Genomic DNA, 21,819 nt, shown 5'->3' with positions numbered 1-21,819 from the left:
CTTAAAAACAAATTATAAAACATGGATGAAAGTTCTAAAAAGACCGGTGTCCTGGCCACCCTGTCATAATAAAAACAAGTTTTTACAGGGTGGACAGGACACCGGTCTTTTTAGAACTTTCATCCATGTTTTATAATTTGTTTTTAAGTTTTAAAGTACAAGTGTTTACAATATTTTAGTAAAAAACCACTAAACCTGGAATCCTGGAATTTAGAACAAAAATCACTGAAAAACATGGAATTTTAACAATTTTTATATGTTAAGTAAAAAAAAAACCAGTAGCCAGCCTGAAAACTATCAAGAAAACTTTTTTGCCACTAATATTCAAATAAAAATCTTATATTTTTAATTTCAAGTTGGTTATTTTTTGTGTTCTCTAATTGCTATAAGTTCTAATAATGCAAAAGATACAAAAACAACAATTTAAAAAAAGATTATTAAATTTGAAGTTTTAGTTAAACTTTCTAGATTTTAATTTTTGTTAAAATTTTTGTTGGAACAAATTTTCAAGGCTAAGCTATAACTTAATAAATTTCAATAATAAAAAAAAAATTAATGATAAATTGAAATAAAAAAAATAGAAATAATTTACTTTGATTATGATAACCATGAGCAATGTTTTTGTTGTGTAAATACCAATTATACTTCAACTATTATGTGAAAAGCTATTATTTATTATTCAAGTATACTAACTAGTACAGTAATTCATTAAAACCACTCATATTAAATGTTAAGTGTGTTGTTTATCATTTATTATGAGTAGTATTAGTGAATTGCATTTCAGGTGGTAAAATTGTTAAAAAATAACTTTAAAAGTATTCAAAATCAAATTTAATTTTATAAAACAAACTATTAAGTTATTTTAGTTAACAATGTATTGTTTAGCCATTTCTTATGTAATTATTTAATTAATATGTTATTCTCTATTTTTAAATTAATTTTTTTTAAACATTTATTTTTACTTTAATTGTTTGAAAATTTTTGTTATTAGTGTTCATTACTTTATATGTTATTATTATTATTGTGATTATTATTTATAGTTTTAAATAAATATCATGTCAAGTAATGGTGATAATCATGAAAAGAATGGAAATGAAGAAAATAAGGGTATTACATTAGGAGGATCTGGATTTTATGATCAAGATATTTATGGAGGAACTAAAGCTAAATTTGCTGGATATGACACTACCATAGATCCAGAGCAGGTATTTAGATGCGAAAAATATATTGATATTTTTTAGTTTTGTGTTGTTGACTTTCTTTTAATAAAGAAGTCTTCTGTAGTTAATTATTTATTCCTAAAAAAACTTTTAACTTTACAAAAATTGAATGTTATTGGTGAGCTTTTATGCTAAAAATCAATAATATATAAAAAAATATATATTAAAAACTTTTTTCATGTTTATTTTGGTGTTTATGTTGCTTTAAATAAAAATAAAATACTAAAACTAAATATATAACATTGTAATAACATATTCTTTTATGCCTTTGATCTTTGTGTTTTATCAATGCTTTTTTTTATTGTTTATTTATAAAAAATAATTTATAATAAATACAAACCCTTTTTTAAACAAACTGCACTTGTATTTTATTTATATTTCGCATCTTTGATGTAGGTTTTACTTGATATACTTTTACTGTAAAGAAATGTGTTCTTATATTAATTAGAACTAGTTTTTATATGTCTTACAATATTGTAATGAAAAACTAGTCTTAGTATTTTACTCATGAAAGTTTTATCATCTTTTATTCTTGTTATTATTTTCTGTCTAATTATTTTATTTTAATGCAAATATTTTAATTTTAAGTTTTAATTAAATGTTTAATGAAGTATTTATTAAGGGCATAGGGAACACACTTTTTTTTTTTACTAAAAATAACATTGGATCTTATATGAAAGCTTAAAGTACAAACTACAAGCCAGTTTTTATAGAATTAAAAAATATTATTTAAATTTTAAGATATTGTGCTTTTTATAAAAAGTTTCCAATGTATGGACCATAAGTTTTTTGCGGTTAATTTTCTTGAAAATTTAAAAAATCATTAAAAAAATTTCTTTGCCTTAGATAAAGACCTCAAATTTTTAGGAAATGTTCCTTTTATAGTTTGAAAGACTTTGAATGTTGGAATTAAAAAAAAAAAAAAAAATTTAGACAAAAAAAACGAAAAAATTGGTGTTTTTTTTGTAATAAAAATTTTATTAAAAAAAAAAATCCTACATTCAATCTTTTTAAAATTTAACAATACACTTTCTGTAAAAATTTGAAGAAGATTGCTTAAAAAATGAAGGAGGAGATAAATTTTTAGTGAATTGGTCTTTTTTCGCGTTTTTAATTTGCGCCTTCCAATAAGAACCTATTGAGGTCACCGACTTTGACTGCTCATATCTCAAAAAATACTTTAAAATTTTTCAAGCGGTTAAAATGTCTGATAGCTCAGATAAAACTCTATAAAATAAGACCAACTTGTAAAAATCAAGGTGGACCCCCTATGCCCTTAAATAATTCTGATTTTCTAATTATGTGATGTAGCAAGAAATTTTGAACTTCAAAAAATACCAAATAGTGTTCTGAAAAATAAATTGTGTTATATTTGTTTGAGTTCAGGGTTTCCGCACACACTCAAGATAACTTAAGGCTAATTTAATTTTTTAAGTATATTTTTAAAGTTCAGGCTTCTTGAAGTATTTTACAAAACTTAAGCTAGTTTTGATTGTTTACTTGTATCTTATGCTAATTTTTATAACTTATGTTCTTATAAAATATAAAAATAATATATTTTTGGGAAAAATGTCACATATGTTATGTATTCAAGGTTGATATACATTCAATATTACAGTTTTTTGCCCAAAATACTTTAAAATTTTGTTGTAAATTTGAATGATTTTAATCCAACTCAAGCTGCATTTTTTGATCCTGTTCATTCTATACATTAATTTTAAAATTATGCTCATAGGGATCAGTTTCACAAAAATTAACATTGACTTTTATATTAAAGCTAGAAGGAAGTGTAGGTTGAGTTTTTTGGGAGGGGCCAGATATACTAAATAAACTTTTTATTTTGCGAGATCATGTATAAACTTAAATATTACTTTTGGCCACTGTATTTTTGAAAAAAATTACTTAGAATTAAAAAAAAACATATATAATTAAGTTTGTAATGAAATCAACTTAAAATAGGTAGCATAGTTAACCGATAAGTAAAAAATAATTTTTATTATAAAAAAGCTTAAACTCGCTTCTTTTGAATCAGATGTAGTTCATAAGCTGAAAAAAAGGGGGTATAAATTAAATTAAAATTTAATTCCAAAAATTAATAAGTAAAATTGATGATAAAAAAAGATTAATCTATATTTTTTTGCAAAACTACAAAAAAACTGGCTATATCTCAAACATAGATTAGAATTAAAAGTTCTATTGAAAAAACTTAAAGTTAGAACTTGATACTCCCATATAAGACACGGAGGACTAACAGGCGTACATTTTGACAGTTTTAGTTACGAGAAAATCAAGCCAAGTCTTATAAACAGTTAGATAAAACTAAAAAATGTTATTTTTTTTGCTGCAAGTATTTTAGGATTAAGTTAAGTGTTTTTAGTTTTTGGTTTCTTTTGAAGCTAAAAATTACAAAAAATATTTCGTGACTTCAACTCTAAACCAATACCTTAGTATTTTATACGGTTGTACTTACAAAAAAAATTCTTTAAGTTTTTTTTAAATATAGTACTTTTGATAAGTATTAAATTTAAAAAAAGCAAAAGTAGTTAAAGTTATTTTAGATTACTTCTGAAATACTTCAACCAGAAAAAAACAAGTTTTGAAAATAAGAAATCTAGTCCTATTGAACTATGAAGTATAACACTTGATTTTATTTTATAGTTACCAAAAATGTCAATATCTGCTTGACTCCTATTTTATCCCACTGTGTAAGAGCCAGTGTAAATTTTGAAGAAAATCAAAACTTTTTCTGAACTCCCATTATTCATAAAAATAACTTAATGTCACACACTCTGCTTAACTCAGGCTAGTTAAATATTTTAAAAATTTTCAGGCTAACTTAAGCTAACTCAGGCTAGTTTGAGACTTTTTCAGAATATTTGAAAAGTTCGGGCTTGTTTGTAGATTTTTTGAAATTTGAAAGTTTTGATGACTTGAAATTCAATTTTTTGTGATTTTTTCTTATAAAGATTAGATCATGTTCTTATTATTATTATTATGATTTTTCTCAATATTTTTTTCTCTCACAAACTCGGGCTGACTTAGGCTTGTTTTATGTAACTCAGGCAGGCTGTGTTTGCTTTACAGAGTTGCAATCCTGGTATAACTGTATAAAGCAAGTATTTAAAATTAAATACTTATGGTTTTATTCATTTTGTTAAAGTTTTGTCTAAGTAAATATGTTGATTTCAAGAAATTAAATCATAACATTTATTCAATGATAAAGTTAACTTTATACAAAATTTTTTTTTGATTTAAGTCAGATTTGTTGCCATGATATTCTTTATTATCTGAATAATTTTTATAAAAGTTTTAGTTTAGAGTTGAAAACTAGAAACTTGGCTATAATCTTATACTAGTTATTGCGTAGGTGTTGTATGATAGTTGTAATTTAAGATAGTCTTTTTTGCCAACAACTAAAACTACGATTATTATAATAACATACTCAAAGAATAAAACTATTTTTTTGCACTAAATTTGCCAATTAATATTATTTCATTTATACTTTGTTGTTTGATAACTTGGCCACGGTTTCAAAAAGCTTTCAAAGCAACGTTTAAAATTATAACAAAATCTATACTCCAAGTAAATAGACACTTAATCATTTTAATGATGTTAATGTTCACAGGAAGAAGACGATGAGGACGTGGTAGGCGAGGAAGCGTTTGGAAAGAGATCTATAAACCCCCCAGTTGCCACTCTCAACTCAATTCCCCAAGTTTGTTATTGTTTTTTCTTTTCATTATAGTAATTAAGGTTGACTACGTTTGTAATTTTAAAAATGTTTTAAGTTACACAAAATTAGTTGTATTTTAAAAAGGAGAGTTCCAACTTCTAAGACCAAAAATGGATATGTTTTTTGTTAACATTTAAATGGAAATAATTAGAAATAAATTATTCGACTTTTTAAACAATGTTACAAACATTTAAATGTTATTGTTGTCTGCATAGAATGAGGAGGTGGACCCGTTCGCGCACACGAAAGCGCAGACGATCGCCAGCAGGGAGGACCAGTACCGCCAGCGCAGAATGCAGCAGGAAATTTCTCCTCCCAGGTTCGACCCGTTCGCCGACGGAGGCAAGACCCCCGACCCGTCGGCTGTCCAGTACAAAGACATCATGAGGTACCAGGTGGGTTGTTTTGTAAGATTGTTGTCATTAAAAAATAATAATAATGAATAGGTGGGGTTTTATTTTGGTAACGTTTTTATTGTGCTTTGATGTGTAACGCATATATAAGTTGTATTACTACGTTGGTTTCAATATCATCGAGCATAATCAATTTTATGTGATGTTTAAAAAAATTTGTTTTTTAAACTTTTTAAAATTCTTTTTCTGTTTTTTGTTTCAAGTGTTTTTTTTGCTATTTAAATCTCATGAAATAGACCTACATGATAATTGTTGTTTTCTAAACATAAATAAAAAATCTGTTTTTAAAACTAAATATGGCTATTTTTAATTTTATCAACTTTATTTTTTATCAAATATTTCAAGTAATGTTTTTACAATAATACCCTTATTATTTAGACCTACTCAAAATTTTTTAAATTTTTTCTTATTTATTTTGTTTGTAGAAATGTGGCCGTTGAAATTTTTTAAGAGTATTTATAATAAAGTATTATTTTTATAATTGATTCGTAATGTTACCAAAAAAATTATGAAGTCAACTGAAAAAGATATACATTAATGCTGAAAATTAAAAAAAAAATATTGTTTTTTTTTACGAATTTTAGTTACTTTGGGTTTATGATAAATTTTTAAATTAATTATACGAACTGCTTTACTGAAATTTACTTAGCTAATTTCTAATTCAAACTTTCAGGGATTGAAAAAAGAAGAACAGGAGTTGAAAAACAAAGTTCTTGAGGCAGATAAATCAGGGAAGTTGCATGCAAAGAAGCGCAAAAGGTTAGCTTCAGTTCTTGTTTTGATAAATAAGTTTATGATCTTGCACGCTTGTTGTCTAAAAATTAGTCTATAAACATTTATTAAGTTTTAATATATGTAGTGTAAATTTTTGTTTGTTAAATTATTGCTGTAAATTTTTTAATAATAAACTTTTAATGAATGTTAATAATTAGCAAATTAATCAATTTTTTCTCAAGTGGTAATAACTGAGATAAATTTATTTATTATTTATCTTAAATTTATACTTAATTTTTAGATGGGACGACGCCACTCCTCAAATTCAGGAAGCCAAAGAAACGCCGCGCAAGAAGATGACTTGGGAGGCGGCCGAAGCTACTCCCATGGCGACGCCCCACGCCAACCAGTGGGAGGAAACCCCGTCCCATCTCAAGGGAAGCGAGACACCAGGTGGCGGCATCACGCCGGGGCAGAGCACGCGGCAGTGGGCAGAAACGCCCGGTCACATGACCCCGGGGCACGCGACTCCTGGACGTCAGGGCGCAACGACACCCGCCATAGGCATGACGCCAAGCGCCACCCCAAGCAGCCGCAAGAACAGGTGGGACGAAACCCCGAAAACGGACCGGGAAACCCCGGGTCGTGGAATGGGCTGGGCAGAGACTCCGGGTCGCCATGCCGGAGAAGAGAGCACAAGGGAGACTCCGGGTGCGAGCAAGCGCAAGTCAAGGTGGGATCTGACACCAGCAGCTGCAACGCCCAGCGGAAACCAGACCCCATCCGCGGCAACGCCCTCATTCACACCAGGGGGAACCCCTTCGGCTTTCACTCCCAACCAAATGGGAACGCCAGGTGGCGCCACGCCTTCAATGTTCACTCCGTCAGCCGTCACTCCGATCGGTACTGCGGCGGCTGCAATGGCGACGCCTTCGCAAGCGCAGCTGATGCAGATGACACCCGAGCAGCTGCAGAACTGGCGTTGGGAGCGTGAGATTGACGAGAGGAACAGGTACTTGACCGACGAGGAGCTCGACACCATGTTCCCAGACGGCTACAAGGTCCTGCAGCCGCCCGCCAGCTACCAGCCCGCGACGACACCCGGCAGGAAAATAACTGCGACTCCCACCCCACTGATCGGGCCCGGAACTGGATTTCACATGCAGACCGAGGGAGGAATTGCTGCTGCAGGTATTGTAGATTTCGGTTATAAAATATTTATTAAAGTTTAAATTTTTTCTTGTTGGTAATTTTAGAGTACTAGGACTAATAGAATGAGTACTTTAAAAAAGTAGTTAAGCGTATCAAAGTTGAGTAAAGTGGACCTATAGTTTCATATATCTGTTTAAGTGTATTTGTTTTATACATATTAGTTGGTGATTTTAAAATACTTATGAAACACTTAATTTTAAAGGACTAGCCGACCAGCCCAGTGGCAATTTGCCCTTCCTCAAGCCCGACGACATCCAGTACTTCGACAAGTTGCTGACGGACGTCGACGAGGACATGCTGTCTCCGGAGGAAGCCAAGGAGAGGAGGATCATGAAGCTGCTGCTGAAGATAAAGAACGGCACGCCTCCGATGCGAAAGAGCGCGCTGAGACAGGTCACGGACAAGGCGAGGGAGTTGGGAGCAGGTCCCCTGTTCAACCAGATCCTACCTCTATTAATGTCGCCCACCCTTGAAGATCAGGAGCGCCACTTGCTCGTAAAAGTTCGTTGCCTCAGTTCTTAGTTACTTTAAATAATTTTTGGCCTTTTGAACATATCTTACATATGAGTTATCTACATTAGGCTTTAAGGAACTTGGTAATACATCCTATTATAAGAATACAGTTTTGAGTTTTACAATACACGCAATGTGTAATAACACAATATAGTTTACTTTGAAGCTTTTTGGTAGTTTAAAATATCAACACTTATTTTACGCAGGTCATAGATAGAATCTTGTACAAGCTGGACGATCTGGTGCGGCCCTACGTGCACAAGATCCTCGTGGTTATCGAACCGCTGCTGATCGACGAAGATTACTACGCTCGCGTCGAAGGCAGGGAGATCATTTCCAACCTGGCCAAGGCCGCCGGACTGGCCACCATGATTTCCGTGATGAGGCCCGACATCGACAATATGGACGAGTCAGTTTCATTTGCTTGTTTTCTATCAGTAGAATTTATTTAGAGTTAATGTATGTTTTTTTTAATACATAAGTAGTCAGCTTAAACTATTTCTTAACCTAGAAATGCATTTGTATAAAATTAAGGGAATTTAATTTTTTTTTATCCGCTAGGGTTGTTCAAATTTTGCTAAATTTGAGTTCAGTTATTTGTTAACTTTTATTAAGTTATAATTGTTTTATTGCTTCAGTAAAATGTCGTTTATCTACGTTAAATTGTATCATTAATTCCTTATAAACTTTCATTCAAACAATAATATATTTACAACTCATGTTACGTTTTAATTTTAAGTTATAGTAGATAAACAGCGTTTTACTGAGCAGAATCGTCTCAGTACTGTTTAAAGCGCGCTTGCATTGGAGTGAGATGTTATAGATGTTCATAACTGCACTTCAGTCTTGCTGTGTTTGACTTTATTTAGAGACGATTCTCTTGTTTTGTTTGTTCCTGTTCTTTTTTCTTTATAGTGGTTTGATAAGTTTTTAGGTTTACTATTCCTTTTTCAAAGCATTAACATACTGCATAAAAAAGGACTATTAATGATTGCAATTGGTGAATGAAAAAATTGTTACTCTAAATAGTGTTTAATAAGAGTTATAGAAAAAATACAATTTATAAAATGTTACTGATACCAGACACATTCTTTTATAATTGGTTGATTATATACATTACTAATTGTTTTTTATTTTGCTATCTAATCATGTGCTTTCAATATGTATTTAAACTTTGAACATTAAAAACATTTACTTTTACTTATTTAAGTTTTTAGTAGTTATTTATTTTTAAACAAAAGTTCTACAAGGGTATAAATTTTAGACATTTAGTAAATATACAGATTCTTAAGCACGTTTTATAATTGTCAATAGCTTTCATCTACTACATAGTCTAATTGTTAATTACTATTTCACTTAGGGTTTGTTTTATTATTGAAGTTATTTTTTTCTTTTTGTTGATATTTGTTGATCAAACACTTCATCTTTAATTTATTATTCATGATATAAAAATAAATATTTTAAACCATCCAGTTTAAAGAATCTCGCAAAAACCATTGGTATAACTTTTAAACAGGCTAACAAGTTTATATATAATTAATAACTGTAATAACCATAAAGAAGCGAAAATGAATTAAAATGAAAGACTAATTCACGCAATTATTTTCAGTGACTTCGCAGAGTTTCACAGAAAATTGTTGCATTCAGTGTCTTTCAATTAGTGGTAAGTGCCAAGGAAGAAGATTGCACTCAATTTTTTTGTAAAATTAAAGTTAAAACTAGGATAAACTTTTAAATAGTAAACATTCAGGTTTCTTTTGTATGAAGCTTCCAACACAAAGAAGCGCCTGTCATCTGATCTTCCGCCTACAAAGACTTTTCGCTGTTTTTGATATAATTTAACTGCTCGTAGCTTAAAGTAGTAAAACTAATATTGCAGATAAAGCTAAAAGTTTGTATTTTTTTACATTTTTTTGTATTTATAAATAAAAAAAGTAAGTTTGCGGCTTCAGGCGTACTTCAACTGAAATTTCAGCTTTTCGCAGCGTTGTTTCCACTTATAGGGTGTTTGAGGCTGCGAATTTGTAAATGACTACTTGTTTTATATAGATTTTGTAAAAATACAAAAACATTTTTTATACCCTTCCCTAGTAAGCTTTATTGAAACAAACACACCAACATAATTAACAAGGCAAATTGCAACAGGTACGTTCGTAACACAACTGCTCGTGCCTTCGCCGTCGTCGCTTCCGCGTTGGGCATCCCTTCGTTACTGCCTTTCCTCAAAGCCGTCTGCCGCAGTAGAAAGTCCTGGCAGGTTTGTTTTATTACTGTTAAATCGTTAATTATATTGTTATTCTCATATGTATCTGTAATTCCATGATTGATTACAAACTACCAAAAAAAATATGGTCTGTACCATTTTTAAATCAAAATTTGCTCTTACATTAAGGCTAATTTTTTTCATTGTAACCTTTTTTATACTTAAGAAGTTCAAGTTTAGACAGCTAAACTTTCATAAACTGAGTTTTCTAAAAATTTAAAGGGTTGCAATACACTTAAGCTTGTTAAAATGTTTTGATAGATTAGTCTAGTTTGTAACATTTTCTTGAATCTCTCTGACTAATTTTTATTACTATATTTTTCGTATATGTTTCTCTTTTATATGTTAATCGTTTGTATTTTTACGATAAAAAAACTTTCAATCATCAATAAATATTTTAAATTTCTGGCTTTTACTGCTTGCTTTTTAAATTTTGTAAGACACACAGTTTGAATTGAGCTATTGTAATCCAGGCTAGTTTTTAGCAAGATTACCACACACTAAAGTATAACTCAGGCTAGTATAATTTTTGAAAAAAAATCAGATTTGTGTGAACTTTTTTGAAAAACTTGGGCTAGTTTTTTTACTTGAAATGTTTTTTCTTAAAAGAAGTTTTCATAACTCCTTTAGTTCTTGTTTTTTTTAGATATTAAAGCTTTATTAACAGGACTTTTTTTTAATTTTTGTGTCATGCTACTTTTATTTCAATCTAAAAAAAGGTTGATTTAGGCTAATTTGATGTAACTCAGGCTGGCTTTTTTGTTTCAAAGAGTGGCAACTCTGAAGTTAATATCTAATGATCAAAACTTTAAGGGCATGTAGAGGTAAATCACTTTTTTCACAATTTGATCTTATTCTATAGAGTTTTAACTAAGCTACAAGAAGCTTTTTACAGATTTCAATGATCTGCTATTCTTTCGAAAATTTTGTTTGGTATTTAGGGCAGTATAGGGTATTTATAAGAGAGAGTATCTCAATTCCTTAGTTCTGAAATATATTTTTCTTTTTTTTATGGTTTAGCAAGTATGACAAAGATTATATATACAAACGTACAAAATAATGTATTATTAGGCATATAACTATTTTTTAGTTTTATACAAGCAATATTTTGATGCCTACATGCTTTTTTTTGAATAGAATATAAATTTTTAAAAGAAAAAAAATATTTTTTAGTTTTTAAATAAGTCGATGTATTTTCCGATACAAATTAAACCAAATTTAAAAAAATGGTAAAAAAAAAATTCTAAATATGTTCTGCAGGTATTTTTCTGTAGATTTCGGCAAGCAGTTTTTGACAAAAACTATAAAGATTTCGTAGTACTTTTTAAACTGTAAAAGGCTAAGACTGGTTGGATTCTTAAATTTCTTATAACTTCTTAAATACTCAGAAAAATAACAAAATCAATTTTGAAACAAAGAAATAAATTTCTGTCTAACACTTTTTTCAGCAAAATTATTTTATTATCATCAATTGCCGCTTCAACCCGTTTTTAGCCCACTGTGCCTCTTAGGCCTTTGTTTTCTAATTGTTTTAAGAAAATTCTTTTCACTTGTAATTTTAGACTAAATGAAGTTACTTATCACTTGTTCTTCAGCAAGATAAGCACTTTCTATATTTTTCAGGCTATTATAATAATTTTTCAAAGAAATAATTTTTTTACAGGCTCGCCACACAGGTATCAAGATCACGCAGCAGATTGCCATTTTGATGGGATGTGCGATTCTGCCCCATCTCAGATCCCTTGTTGAAACCATCGAGCGCGGTTTGGAAGATGAACAGCAAAAAGTTTGTTTTTTTACTTGTTTAACTTGATAGTTACTTCTAGTTTGTTTATGAAGTTATGTTTTTGTTCATTAATTTAATTTTAATAGCTTATTATTATACGGTTTATGCTATCTGTAATAAAAAATTGAAAGTACTATCTGAGAAAAAAAATCATGATTTTTTTCTTATTTATTACAATTTTTCTCAACTTTCAAGGTGCGAACCATCACCGCTCTGGCTTTGGCTGCGCTCGCCGAAGCGGCCACCCCGTACGGAATCGAGTCGTTCGATAGCGTGTTGAAGCCGCTGTGGAAGGGTATCAGGACGCACAGGGGTAAGGGGCTGGCGGCGTTTTTGAAAGCCATCGGGTACCTGATCCCGCTCATGGACGCCGAGTACGCGGAGTACTACACCAGGGAAGTCATGCTGATCCTCATCAGGGAGTTCCAGTCGCCCGACGAGGAAATGAAGAAAATTGTGCTGAAGGTACGAACTGTTACGTGTGTAAAATGTAAATTAATTTTGATTCAAGTTTAGTATTTTTTTACTGTGTCGTGTTTGTTGATTGATTTCAAAAATTATTTAGAAAAAATAACAGCTTATGAGCACAGTAATAACAACTTATTAATAAATAATACTAATATTACTTTTTTATATTTGATAACTTTTTATTGTAATTACTATAGATTTCAAACAATGAAATTTACAAACCTATAAAATGCAGGTGGTGAAGCAGTGTTGCGCCACCGATGGTGTGCAGTCCAGCTACATCAAATCCGACATCCTGCCAAGCTTCTTCCGCAACTTCTGGAACCAGCGGATGGCGGTAGACAGAAGGAACTACCGTCAGTTGGTCGACACCACCGTCGAGATCGCCAACAAGGTGGGAGCCGCCGAGATCGTGCAGAAGATCGTGGATGATCTGAAGGACGAGAACGAGCAGTACAGGAAGATGGTCATGGAGACCATCGACAAAGTTTGTTTTCTTTCTTTGAAGAATATTAAACTTGGTCTTTTTTTGGGATTTAGATATTGTAAATAGGTATATTAGTTCATTAAAAAAAAGGTTATAATATGTTTTTTTTAAGATAGCCATTTTTATTTTTTAAATCAGATTTTGAACGTGTAGTCAAAATTTCCCACTTAAAAAGAAAAAAGAAAACATTACACTAATAACACATTTTACAACAGATTCTGGCGAACTTGGGAGCTGACGAGATCGATCACGCGCTGGAGGAGCAGCTTATCGACGGGATATTGTACGCTTTCCAGGAACAGACCACCGAGGACGTGGTCATGCTCAACGGGTTCGGCACGGTCGTCAACACGCTGGGAAAACGCGTCAAGGCGTATTTGCCGCAGGTTTATGATTTTAATAGTTTTGTGATTATGAGTGTAATTTCGTAAAAGTTAGCTGAAAATTGGTTTTAACATTTATGATTATTAAAGACACAATAATATAAATGAAATTTAAAATGTTCTTAGATTTAAGTAATTTTTTGTTTTTTAATGATATATTTATTTTTTTGATACAGATAAATAGAAAAAATTATTTTTGTTTTAAATAAACCATGATGTTTTTGCTAAAACTATAATGTTTAATTTATTTTTTATATCTTACAGTTAACGTTAATAACAAAGTATTCAATTATGTAAAATACTAAAAAATATCAAACTAGATCAAATTCTTATTTTTCCAACGGTTTTTTTAACTTTCAAAACCGACAGATTTGCGGTACGGTGCTGTGGCGATTGAACAACAAGGCGGCTAAAGTGCGCCAGCAAGCGGCAGACCTGATAGCCAGGATATCGGTGGTGATGCTGGCGTGCGAGGAGGAGAAGCTGATGTGCCACTTGGGAGTTGTGTTGTACGAGTACTTGGGCGAGGAGTACCCGGAGGTGTTGGGTTCGATTCTCGGCGCTCTGAAGTCCATTGTCAACGTTATTGGTGAGTTGTTTGTTAATTGTATGAATTATTGCGTTGTAATAGGTACACAAAATATAAGCTGGATCCGGATATGAACGAAACATACCGGTTCCGGTAGATCCCTAACTATAAAATAGTAATGCAAATTATAAGTCTGTTCTAGAATATAAGTCAATATTTAAACCATTTTTAACTTGCTAGTTTTATTGATTTTGTTAGAAATTCTTTAAATAAAATACAATTCATATCAAAAGTTCTGAGATTATAATTCATTTAGATTATTTCCCATAATTGTAGTGTGTTGAATGCAAAATACAAGCCTGTACAATAATGCTAGAATTATTTACAAATAGTTTCAATTCGAAAATACTGATGATAATTTTTACATACAACAGGTATGAAGAAGATGCAGCCGCCCATCAAAGACCTGCTGCCCCGCCTCACCCCCATCCTGAAGAACAGGCACGAGAAGGTGCAGGAGAACTGCATCGACCTGGTGGGCAGGATCGCCGACAGGGGCGCTGAGTACGTCAGCGCGAGGGAGTGGATGAGGATCTGTTTCGAGCTTCTCGAGCTGCTCAAGGTTTTGTTTAATGTTTGATGTTTGTAACGACTCAGCTGATGTCGAAAGTAGTTTTTAGATTTGTTAAATTTAGAATGCAGTGACCTGCTGCGGAGGTACGCATGTTGAACCCGGGTTTAAAGAGGCGTAGTTTAGTTACAGACGCTTTTAAACATTAGCTTTGTAATAATATTTAATAGGCTTAGTTATCACTTTATATTTTAATAAGTTCAGTTAAAATAAATAAAAATGAACAGTTATAAATACAGATTAGTATATTAATTGAAAGTAGCTGGCTTAAACTTATAAATATTAAAAAATATACAAGTTATTAACATTTAAAAACACAGGCACACAAGAAATCAATCAGGAGAGCGACCGTCAACACTTTCGGTTACATCGCAAAGGCCATCGGGCCCCACGACGTCCTGGCAACGCTGCTTAACAACCTGAAGGTGCAGGAGCGGCAGAACCGCGTGTGCACCACCGTCGCCATAGCGATCGTCGCCGAGACGTGCTCCCCGTTCACCGTCCTTCCCGCCCTGATGAACGAGTACCGCGTGCCCGAGCTGAACGTGCAGAACGGAGTGCTGAAGGCGCTTTCGTTCCTGTTCGAGTACATCGGAGAGGTTTCGAGCTTGTTTTGGTTGTATGGAAAAATTTTACAAAATGCTTTCACAACACGAATTGTTAAACGAAACAAGTTTCAAGTATCACACAATAATATTTTTATAAGATGTTAGCACACTTATAAATGATAATGCATAACAAAGACAAGTATAGATAAGAAACTTACAAAGTTTAAAACTTGAAAGTTTTTTTTATATCTATTTAAGTTGCAATCAACTATTCATACAAATGTTGAGTATCTTTTATAAATTCAAAAATTTTTTTTCAGGTGGGAAAAGACTACATATACGCGGTGGTTCCCCTCTTCGAAGACGCGCTGATGGAGCGCGACCTGGTCCACCGGCAGATTTCCTCGGCGGCCATCGGGCACATGGCCCTGGGCGTGTACGGGTTCGGCTGCGAGGACGTGCTCAACCACATCCTGAACTTCGTATGGCCCAACATATTCGAGACGAGTCCCCACGTCATCCAGGCGGTCATGGCCGCGGTGGAGGGCATCAGGGTGGCCCTCGGTCCCACCAGGCTGCTGCAGTACTGCGTTCAGGGAATATTCCATCCGGCCAGAAAGGTAAATCTTTTATTCGTATAATGCATTGATGTTATATAATTTTACTTGATTTAAAATTGTTTTCAAGCTTGAGCACTCAAGTTCGTCTTGCTAATTTGTGCTCTTACTCAGTTAAATTTATTTTCTCAGTTAAATTCTAATGCTATCATTAACCAGTAAAGAAATCAGTAGGTCAACTGCAATAAGTTCCATGCTAATTGAACTTTCAACAGGTGAGAGACGTGTACTGGAAGGTTTACAACGGGGTGTACATAGGCGCCCAGGACGCCCTGATTCCCGCGTACCCGAGGATCGGCGAAGACGACGACCTGGGGAAGAACAACTACCACAGGTACGAGCTCGACTACGTCCTCTGATCACTGTTTCTCGGAAAGTGCAGTTTAAGTTGAACTAGTGTATAATCAGGCTAGTAAAAGTTTCTCGTTAGTCGCGCTTATCGGAATAAATGTTGTAAAATGTACAATCTGAGAAACATTTTTTGCTCTTTTATCTCGCTTTCTTACTTTCGTAACCTAATAAAACTTTTGTTTTATCGTGGGTTTTGGTATTTAATTTTTGAAAATAAAAATGCATACAAGATGATATTTTTATGAAATTAAAGAGCTAAATTAACTAGTCAACAGGGTGTAAATGGCGATCTTTGCATTTTCAGCTGCAGGTTGACTTGCATTTAGGAAGTATCATAAAAACACCATGTTAAGTTTCAGATGATTTAAGGAAGCGTAGGTAGAGGCGAAATCAATTTTTGAAAACAACTTTTGTGCTAATTGTATACATTAGTGACAAAAAAATTTTTAAGCACAAATAAACCATAACTAAATGAATAATTCTTTTTAACAAGTTTTTTTAAGACAACTAAAACCGACAGCATGTTTTCTTTTTTGTTTGATTTGTCGTAAATAACACTCTGCTGCTGGAAGTTTAAATTAAATAAAATCTCTAATTAACAAATCATAAGCCGTTTCATACGCATTCCAAAGAATGCTAACTCTTTACAACAAAATAGCCTAACTATTTGTTCTACATTTCTTCTGCGAAAACTTCAAATAATGTTTATTTTTATAGATATTTCTACTTATAAATAAATTCTTTCTAAAAACTACAAATGAAGTGTATAATATAAGTATACGCACTAGGTTATCAGACATCTATCACAGTCTCATTTGAGCTAAAATAAACTTAGATTTATTAAGCATAGTTGAAATAAATCAAGTTGTTAAAATAATAATTTTAGTTATAGAATGTAGATTTTACAGTACGAAAAACATGATGAACACAGTGAAATAACTTACATGTACGTACACTGCGCTGAAAACAATTGTAATGTAATTACTATGTGTTTGAATATGTATATTGAGTCTGAATGCAAAAAATAATTATGGAATCATTACATGTCACATTATTTAAGTTTTACTTTGTTTTTGTCGAATAATTATATCTAGTTTAGACCTAAATAGTATTTGTAGAAGTTGATAAAAAAATAATTTTAGTTGTTCTAAAAAAATTATTTATTTGGGTGCACGACTATTTTGTTAAATTCTTAACAAAAATTTCAAAGTGCTACAATTTGTAAAGTAATGTATATTTGAAGAAAAAAAGATATATATAGGTTTTATTAACATACACAAGCCATTTTTTTTCTCCAAAAAATTTAAAAAATGTTTTGATTTGTGGCCAGGATAAGCTTTAAAATTTATTTAAAACTATTTTTTTTTATTGCTAAGAATATCTAAAACTTTGCAAAAAAAAAGATTTATAGATGACCTACATACATAATTTTTATTTATTTCAAACATATACTACTGATTAGATTAGTCTCTTAAATATATTTTTAAGAATTTTACCTGTAAGATTTTCAATTGTCATGTAACCCATCCATTTAGATATGAATTTACGAAAAAAGTATCTGTAGGCTTGTTTTCAATCTTTTCAATTTCACAGAGCCCTTTCTTAACTAAATTCTTTATACTTGATATTGTCATAGCTTTCACACAAACATCAAATTAAAACTGTAGAGACTTAACTTTTGTAAGTGAAATTGTATATTAGTCTAAAAGCTTTTACACTATAGTTTATTTTTATAAGCTATAAAACTGGTATTTAAGCATACAATGGCTTATTTACTACAAGATACGAAGACTATAAACTCAGATAAAAAACATAAACTTAAAAAATTAAATATTAAAAATTGCTTGTTTAATGTTTTCCTATAAAAATTGGTATAATTTGTTTATGTAAATAATCAGTAGTTATTACGGCCATCATCAACAGAGTTGAGATGACGGACATCATTATTAATTAATGAACTTCACCGCAAGATCAACAACAACAGCATCCGAGACAACCTATGACCGTTTTCGTCCTAATTAGGACTCATCAGGCAGGTATATTATAGTCGAGAGAAACCGCTGAAGTGATCCCAACCAAACGGGGATGAGTACGAAGTAATAAAGCGACCGTTTGTGGGAAAAGTTGAAAAAATTGACTCAGCTAAATCATTCACAGCCCAACGTCTCATACGTTGTCAGCTTATTGTGAGATTATAGTCTGTGCTCGTTTGGTCAGTTTTAACCAGTAGTTATTACGACCATATTATTATTAGTTGTTGTTGATCTTGCGGTGAAGTTCATTAATTATTAATGTAAACAACTCAACTAATTTGTCTAAAAACAAGCTTTTATTTAAGATTTGTTTTTCAGTTGAAAATTCCGGTTAATAAAGTTGAAATCATACTATAAAAAAGTTATTTTTAAGTTTGTAGTACACTTATTTAAAATCGTTTGGCTCACTTAGACTTTATCTTTTTTAACAAATCCAATCCGATAAAAAAATATGTCAATTTGTTCGCCTACTAGAAAAGTTGGCCACCTCTAATATAAGATAAACACATAATGAGAAATAAAATATAAAAATACCGCTTAGTTGGTTAGGTTCTTTCTCCTTTTTTTTTTAATTAAAGAGTTTACTTTTGAATGTTTTATTGTTCGAGTTTTGTGCTAAAAAGATACTGTGTGCTCTTAATACTTTCAGTTGCTGGTACCAGTGGCATCGCGTGGTATTTTTCTTAGGTGGTGCAGAAAAAAAAAACCGAGTTGCCGGTGATCGATTTGTCCCTACTTGAGTTGTCCCTGCTCGAGTTGCCTCTGCTCGAGTTGCCTCTGCTCGAGTTGCTTCTGCTCGAATTGCTTCTGCTTAAGTTGCCCCTACTTGAGTTGCCTCTGCTCGAATTGCCTCTTCTCGAGTTGCTTCTGCTTGAGTTGCCTCTGATCGAGTTGCCTCTACTCGAATTGCTTCTTCTCGAGTTATTTTGCTCGAGTTGCTTTTGCTTGGATCACCTCTGCTTGTGTTGCTTCTGCTCAAATAGCCGGTGATCGAGTTGCTTCTGCTCGAGTTGCCACTGCTTAGCTTTGTTTTCGTTTTTTGTTTACAATAGCTAGTTGAATAATACTTAAACCTGTACTGTTTTAGGGAATTTTCAACTTAGCTTACTTACCGCAAAATATTGATTTTGCGGTAATTCTTGAAGACATTTTACTGTTTTGAGTTCATTTGCGGCAGTCAGCTAAGAGTTTGCGGCAGAGTAGTGAGCAAAATGGTCGTTTTCTAAATTGTAGTTTTATAAGAGATTTTGTTCTAAAAAATAACGAAAAAGTTATAGGTACTTAATTTTTTCTTACAAAATTTAAGGTGGTGCAAGTGCAGCAGTGCAACACCCCATATCACACTTTATCCATTTTTATCACACAATATAGATAAAGTAAATATTAGGTTTGTAGCTAGATAATAGAAAAATCTCTTTATACACCAGATCCTTTGAGTATAATTTCTGAACGTTGGTTTCTTTATCGTACAAAGCTTATTCACTTATCCGGACACGTTGGGCGAGATTTTTCTGTAAACATGTCCGGATAACCAAAATTCCGGATAAGTACAAAAATTAAATTTTTACATATAGTAATATAACTGCTGCATATAATGCAATGCATAATAAAAGTGTAATGGTGAAAATAAATACAATTGTAAGTAATATATAATAAAATGATAAATAACGAAAGCTAAACTTAAGGTTAATTAATTTATTTTTTGAGGTAAGAAAACGTCAGACTTACTAACTCTCTGCAACTATATACGCTTTTTCGAGGGTCAAGCAAGTAAAATTAATAATTTGCAATTCCACCTGCTCTAACTTTCAAATTAAAAAGAAGACTAATTTTTGTTTGAGAGAAAATATAAATTAAATTTATCTCTAAGAACAAAAAATGATGTATACCTATGTCTTTATATGAAAAAAAACTTTTTAAACAAAAAAAAAAAAAAACAGAAAGAAAGAAAACGAGAAAACTTGACTAAGTTTAAAGTCAATTTAACGAAAACATATCACTTCTTACAAACTAGTTTTATTGGAAGTTTTATTGGAACTAAAACAAGAAGTAAAAGACGTTTGTTTTATAGTTTTTCTTCGTTTTTCAGTAAAAAACTCATGGAATTTAAAAAGTTATGAAACTTTTCGAATAAATTTTGTGTTTACTGTTGAAATTTTTTGAATTTTCTTCTAACTGAAACTGTCCGGATAAGTGAATAAGCACTGTATTAATAAACTTGTACAATAGATTCAACTATAACAAGATAGACTTGTAAACAATGCAAAGAAAAATAGACCTAAACTGCTTACGATTTTAGATTATTTATAGTAGAAAATAATTACTAAAATTTGCTGAGATATTTTCAAGATCTACACGTTACTAGTATTTTTAGTTAATACTTTAGTTAGTAAGCTTTTATTAAGCAATAACATCAAAGACTTCAAATACAAAAAAGAAAAGCATTAAACAAGAAGAAAATATTAACTAATTAAAAAAGGATTTTGTTTACTAACTGGTTAATATATATTGTTTAATAAGCAGTAATTTTTTTACAGAATAAGTAAGTTATCATAGTGGCTATATCAGTTAAAAATTTTTAAAAATAATTTCTTATTTATACCCTAAACTAGATAAAAAATCAAATGAGAAAAAGTATTTAATTTAATCAAGAAAAAAAAGAAAAAGTAAGACTTTTTTTTATTTCTCAATTATTTCATTAAAATTTAATGCAGAAAATACGTTATTATTGAGCGAAAAAAAAACGTGCAACCGCACTTAAAAAGTCTAGACATGCACCTGGGTTGAATCATTGAACTAAACCCTCAGTCTATTAGAAAAAAACTTATAAACTTGTTATGATTTGTTTCTTGAAAAACAACAAATTAAAATTCTTGAACATTTCAAAAAGTAATTATTGTGTATTTACATTTTTTTAAGTTATGACCTAAAAAGTATTTATTTTCACATCTTTATCATCATCAAACTGCAGTTAAATACTTTGCATTCAAAAGTTTGAAAAATAAATGTTTTTAATTTTTTTAATGATACAACACTATAACTAAAAAAGTTAATTTTCAAATTAAGAAATAATAATTTCAACTTTAACAAGTAGTTGTAAACCAAATATTTACGATTGACAATTTAAAAACATTACAACATTATTCTTAAAATTTTTTTTTACAACTAGATTTTAATTTTCTGTAAATTTAATTATCTGCTATTAATAAACTAGTTTAGTTTCAAGTTTTTCTTTTTGAAATTGATATTATTCAATCTTATTAAAGATAAAATTTAAATGTAACCTATTAATATCAGGGTCGAGTAGTTAAAAATACATAATCAGTTTTTAGCAAACTATAAAAGTAAAGTTTGAAAATTATATATTTACATCTAACATTTATCTAACAACAAAGCAACGCATAACCTTCATTTATATACATATATAGTACCATTTTAATATAAAACTTTATAAAAATTAGTAACAGTTTTCCTTTTACAGATAGGCTCCAATAAAGTTATATGAACTCATTATGATATCACTATTTAAATTTCAACTCAAAGTTGTCTCATCTGATTGCAGCAAGGCTAGCATCAGCGAGTAACTTTCTAATGTTTAAATCTTTTACAATAAACATTCATTATTAAAATACAGCAAAAAAGCACAACCAAAAATTAAAACACATAAAGTTTCTGATTAAGCAAGGTTTTTAGTGAATTGTATAAGCTTTAGTTACTTCTTATTTTTCAGGGATAACACGTTTTATTTTCTTTTTAATCGATTTTTGTTTTGCTTTTTCAGATTTAAATTTCAAGTGAAAAAAATAACAATTTTGGACAAAAGTTCTTACTAAATGTTTATACGTATGTGTAATATAAATGTATATTAAAATGTAGCGTTTGTTACCTACTTCATTATTATTGATATAAACCGAAAAT

The 21,819-nt window shown here is 31.0% G+C and overlaps 1 protein-coding gene across 1 annotated transcript; it reads left to right on the top strand.

Moving 5' to 3' along the window:
• The first annotated feature begins 1,044 nt into the window (after positions 1-1,044).
• Positions 1,045-16,057, top strand: LOC145834807 (splicing factor 3B subunit 1-like). Its single transcript, XM_082942319.1, has 17 exons — positions 1,045-1,205; positions 4,846-4,935; positions 5,169-5,348; positions 6,040-6,125; positions 6,382-7,271; positions 7,495-7,793; positions 8,012-8,214; positions 9,951-10,062; positions 11,732-11,854; positions 12,050-12,319; positions 12,558-12,809; positions 13,025-13,195; positions 13,562-13,781; positions 14,156-14,343; positions 14,673-14,951; positions 15,221-15,520; positions 15,733-16,057. The coding sequence occupies exons 1-17, from the start codon at positions 1,056-1,058 to the stop codon at positions 15,874-15,876; spliced, it is 3,957 nt and encodes a 1,318-aa protein (XP_082798445.1). The 5' UTR covers positions 1,045-1,055; the 3' UTR covers positions 15,877-16,057.
• Positions 16,058-21,819: the final 5,762 nt, after the last annotated feature.

This window comes from Thalia democratica, chromosome 4, assembly GCF_965202585.1.
Source record: "Thalia democratica chromosome 4, ktThaDemo2.hap1.1, whole genome shotgun sequence".
Taxonomy (NCBI): Eukaryota; Metazoa; Chordata; class Thaliacea; order Salpida; family Salpidae; genus Thalia; species Thalia democratica.
This window is presented reverse-complemented; position numbering and strand designations above follow the sequence as displayed.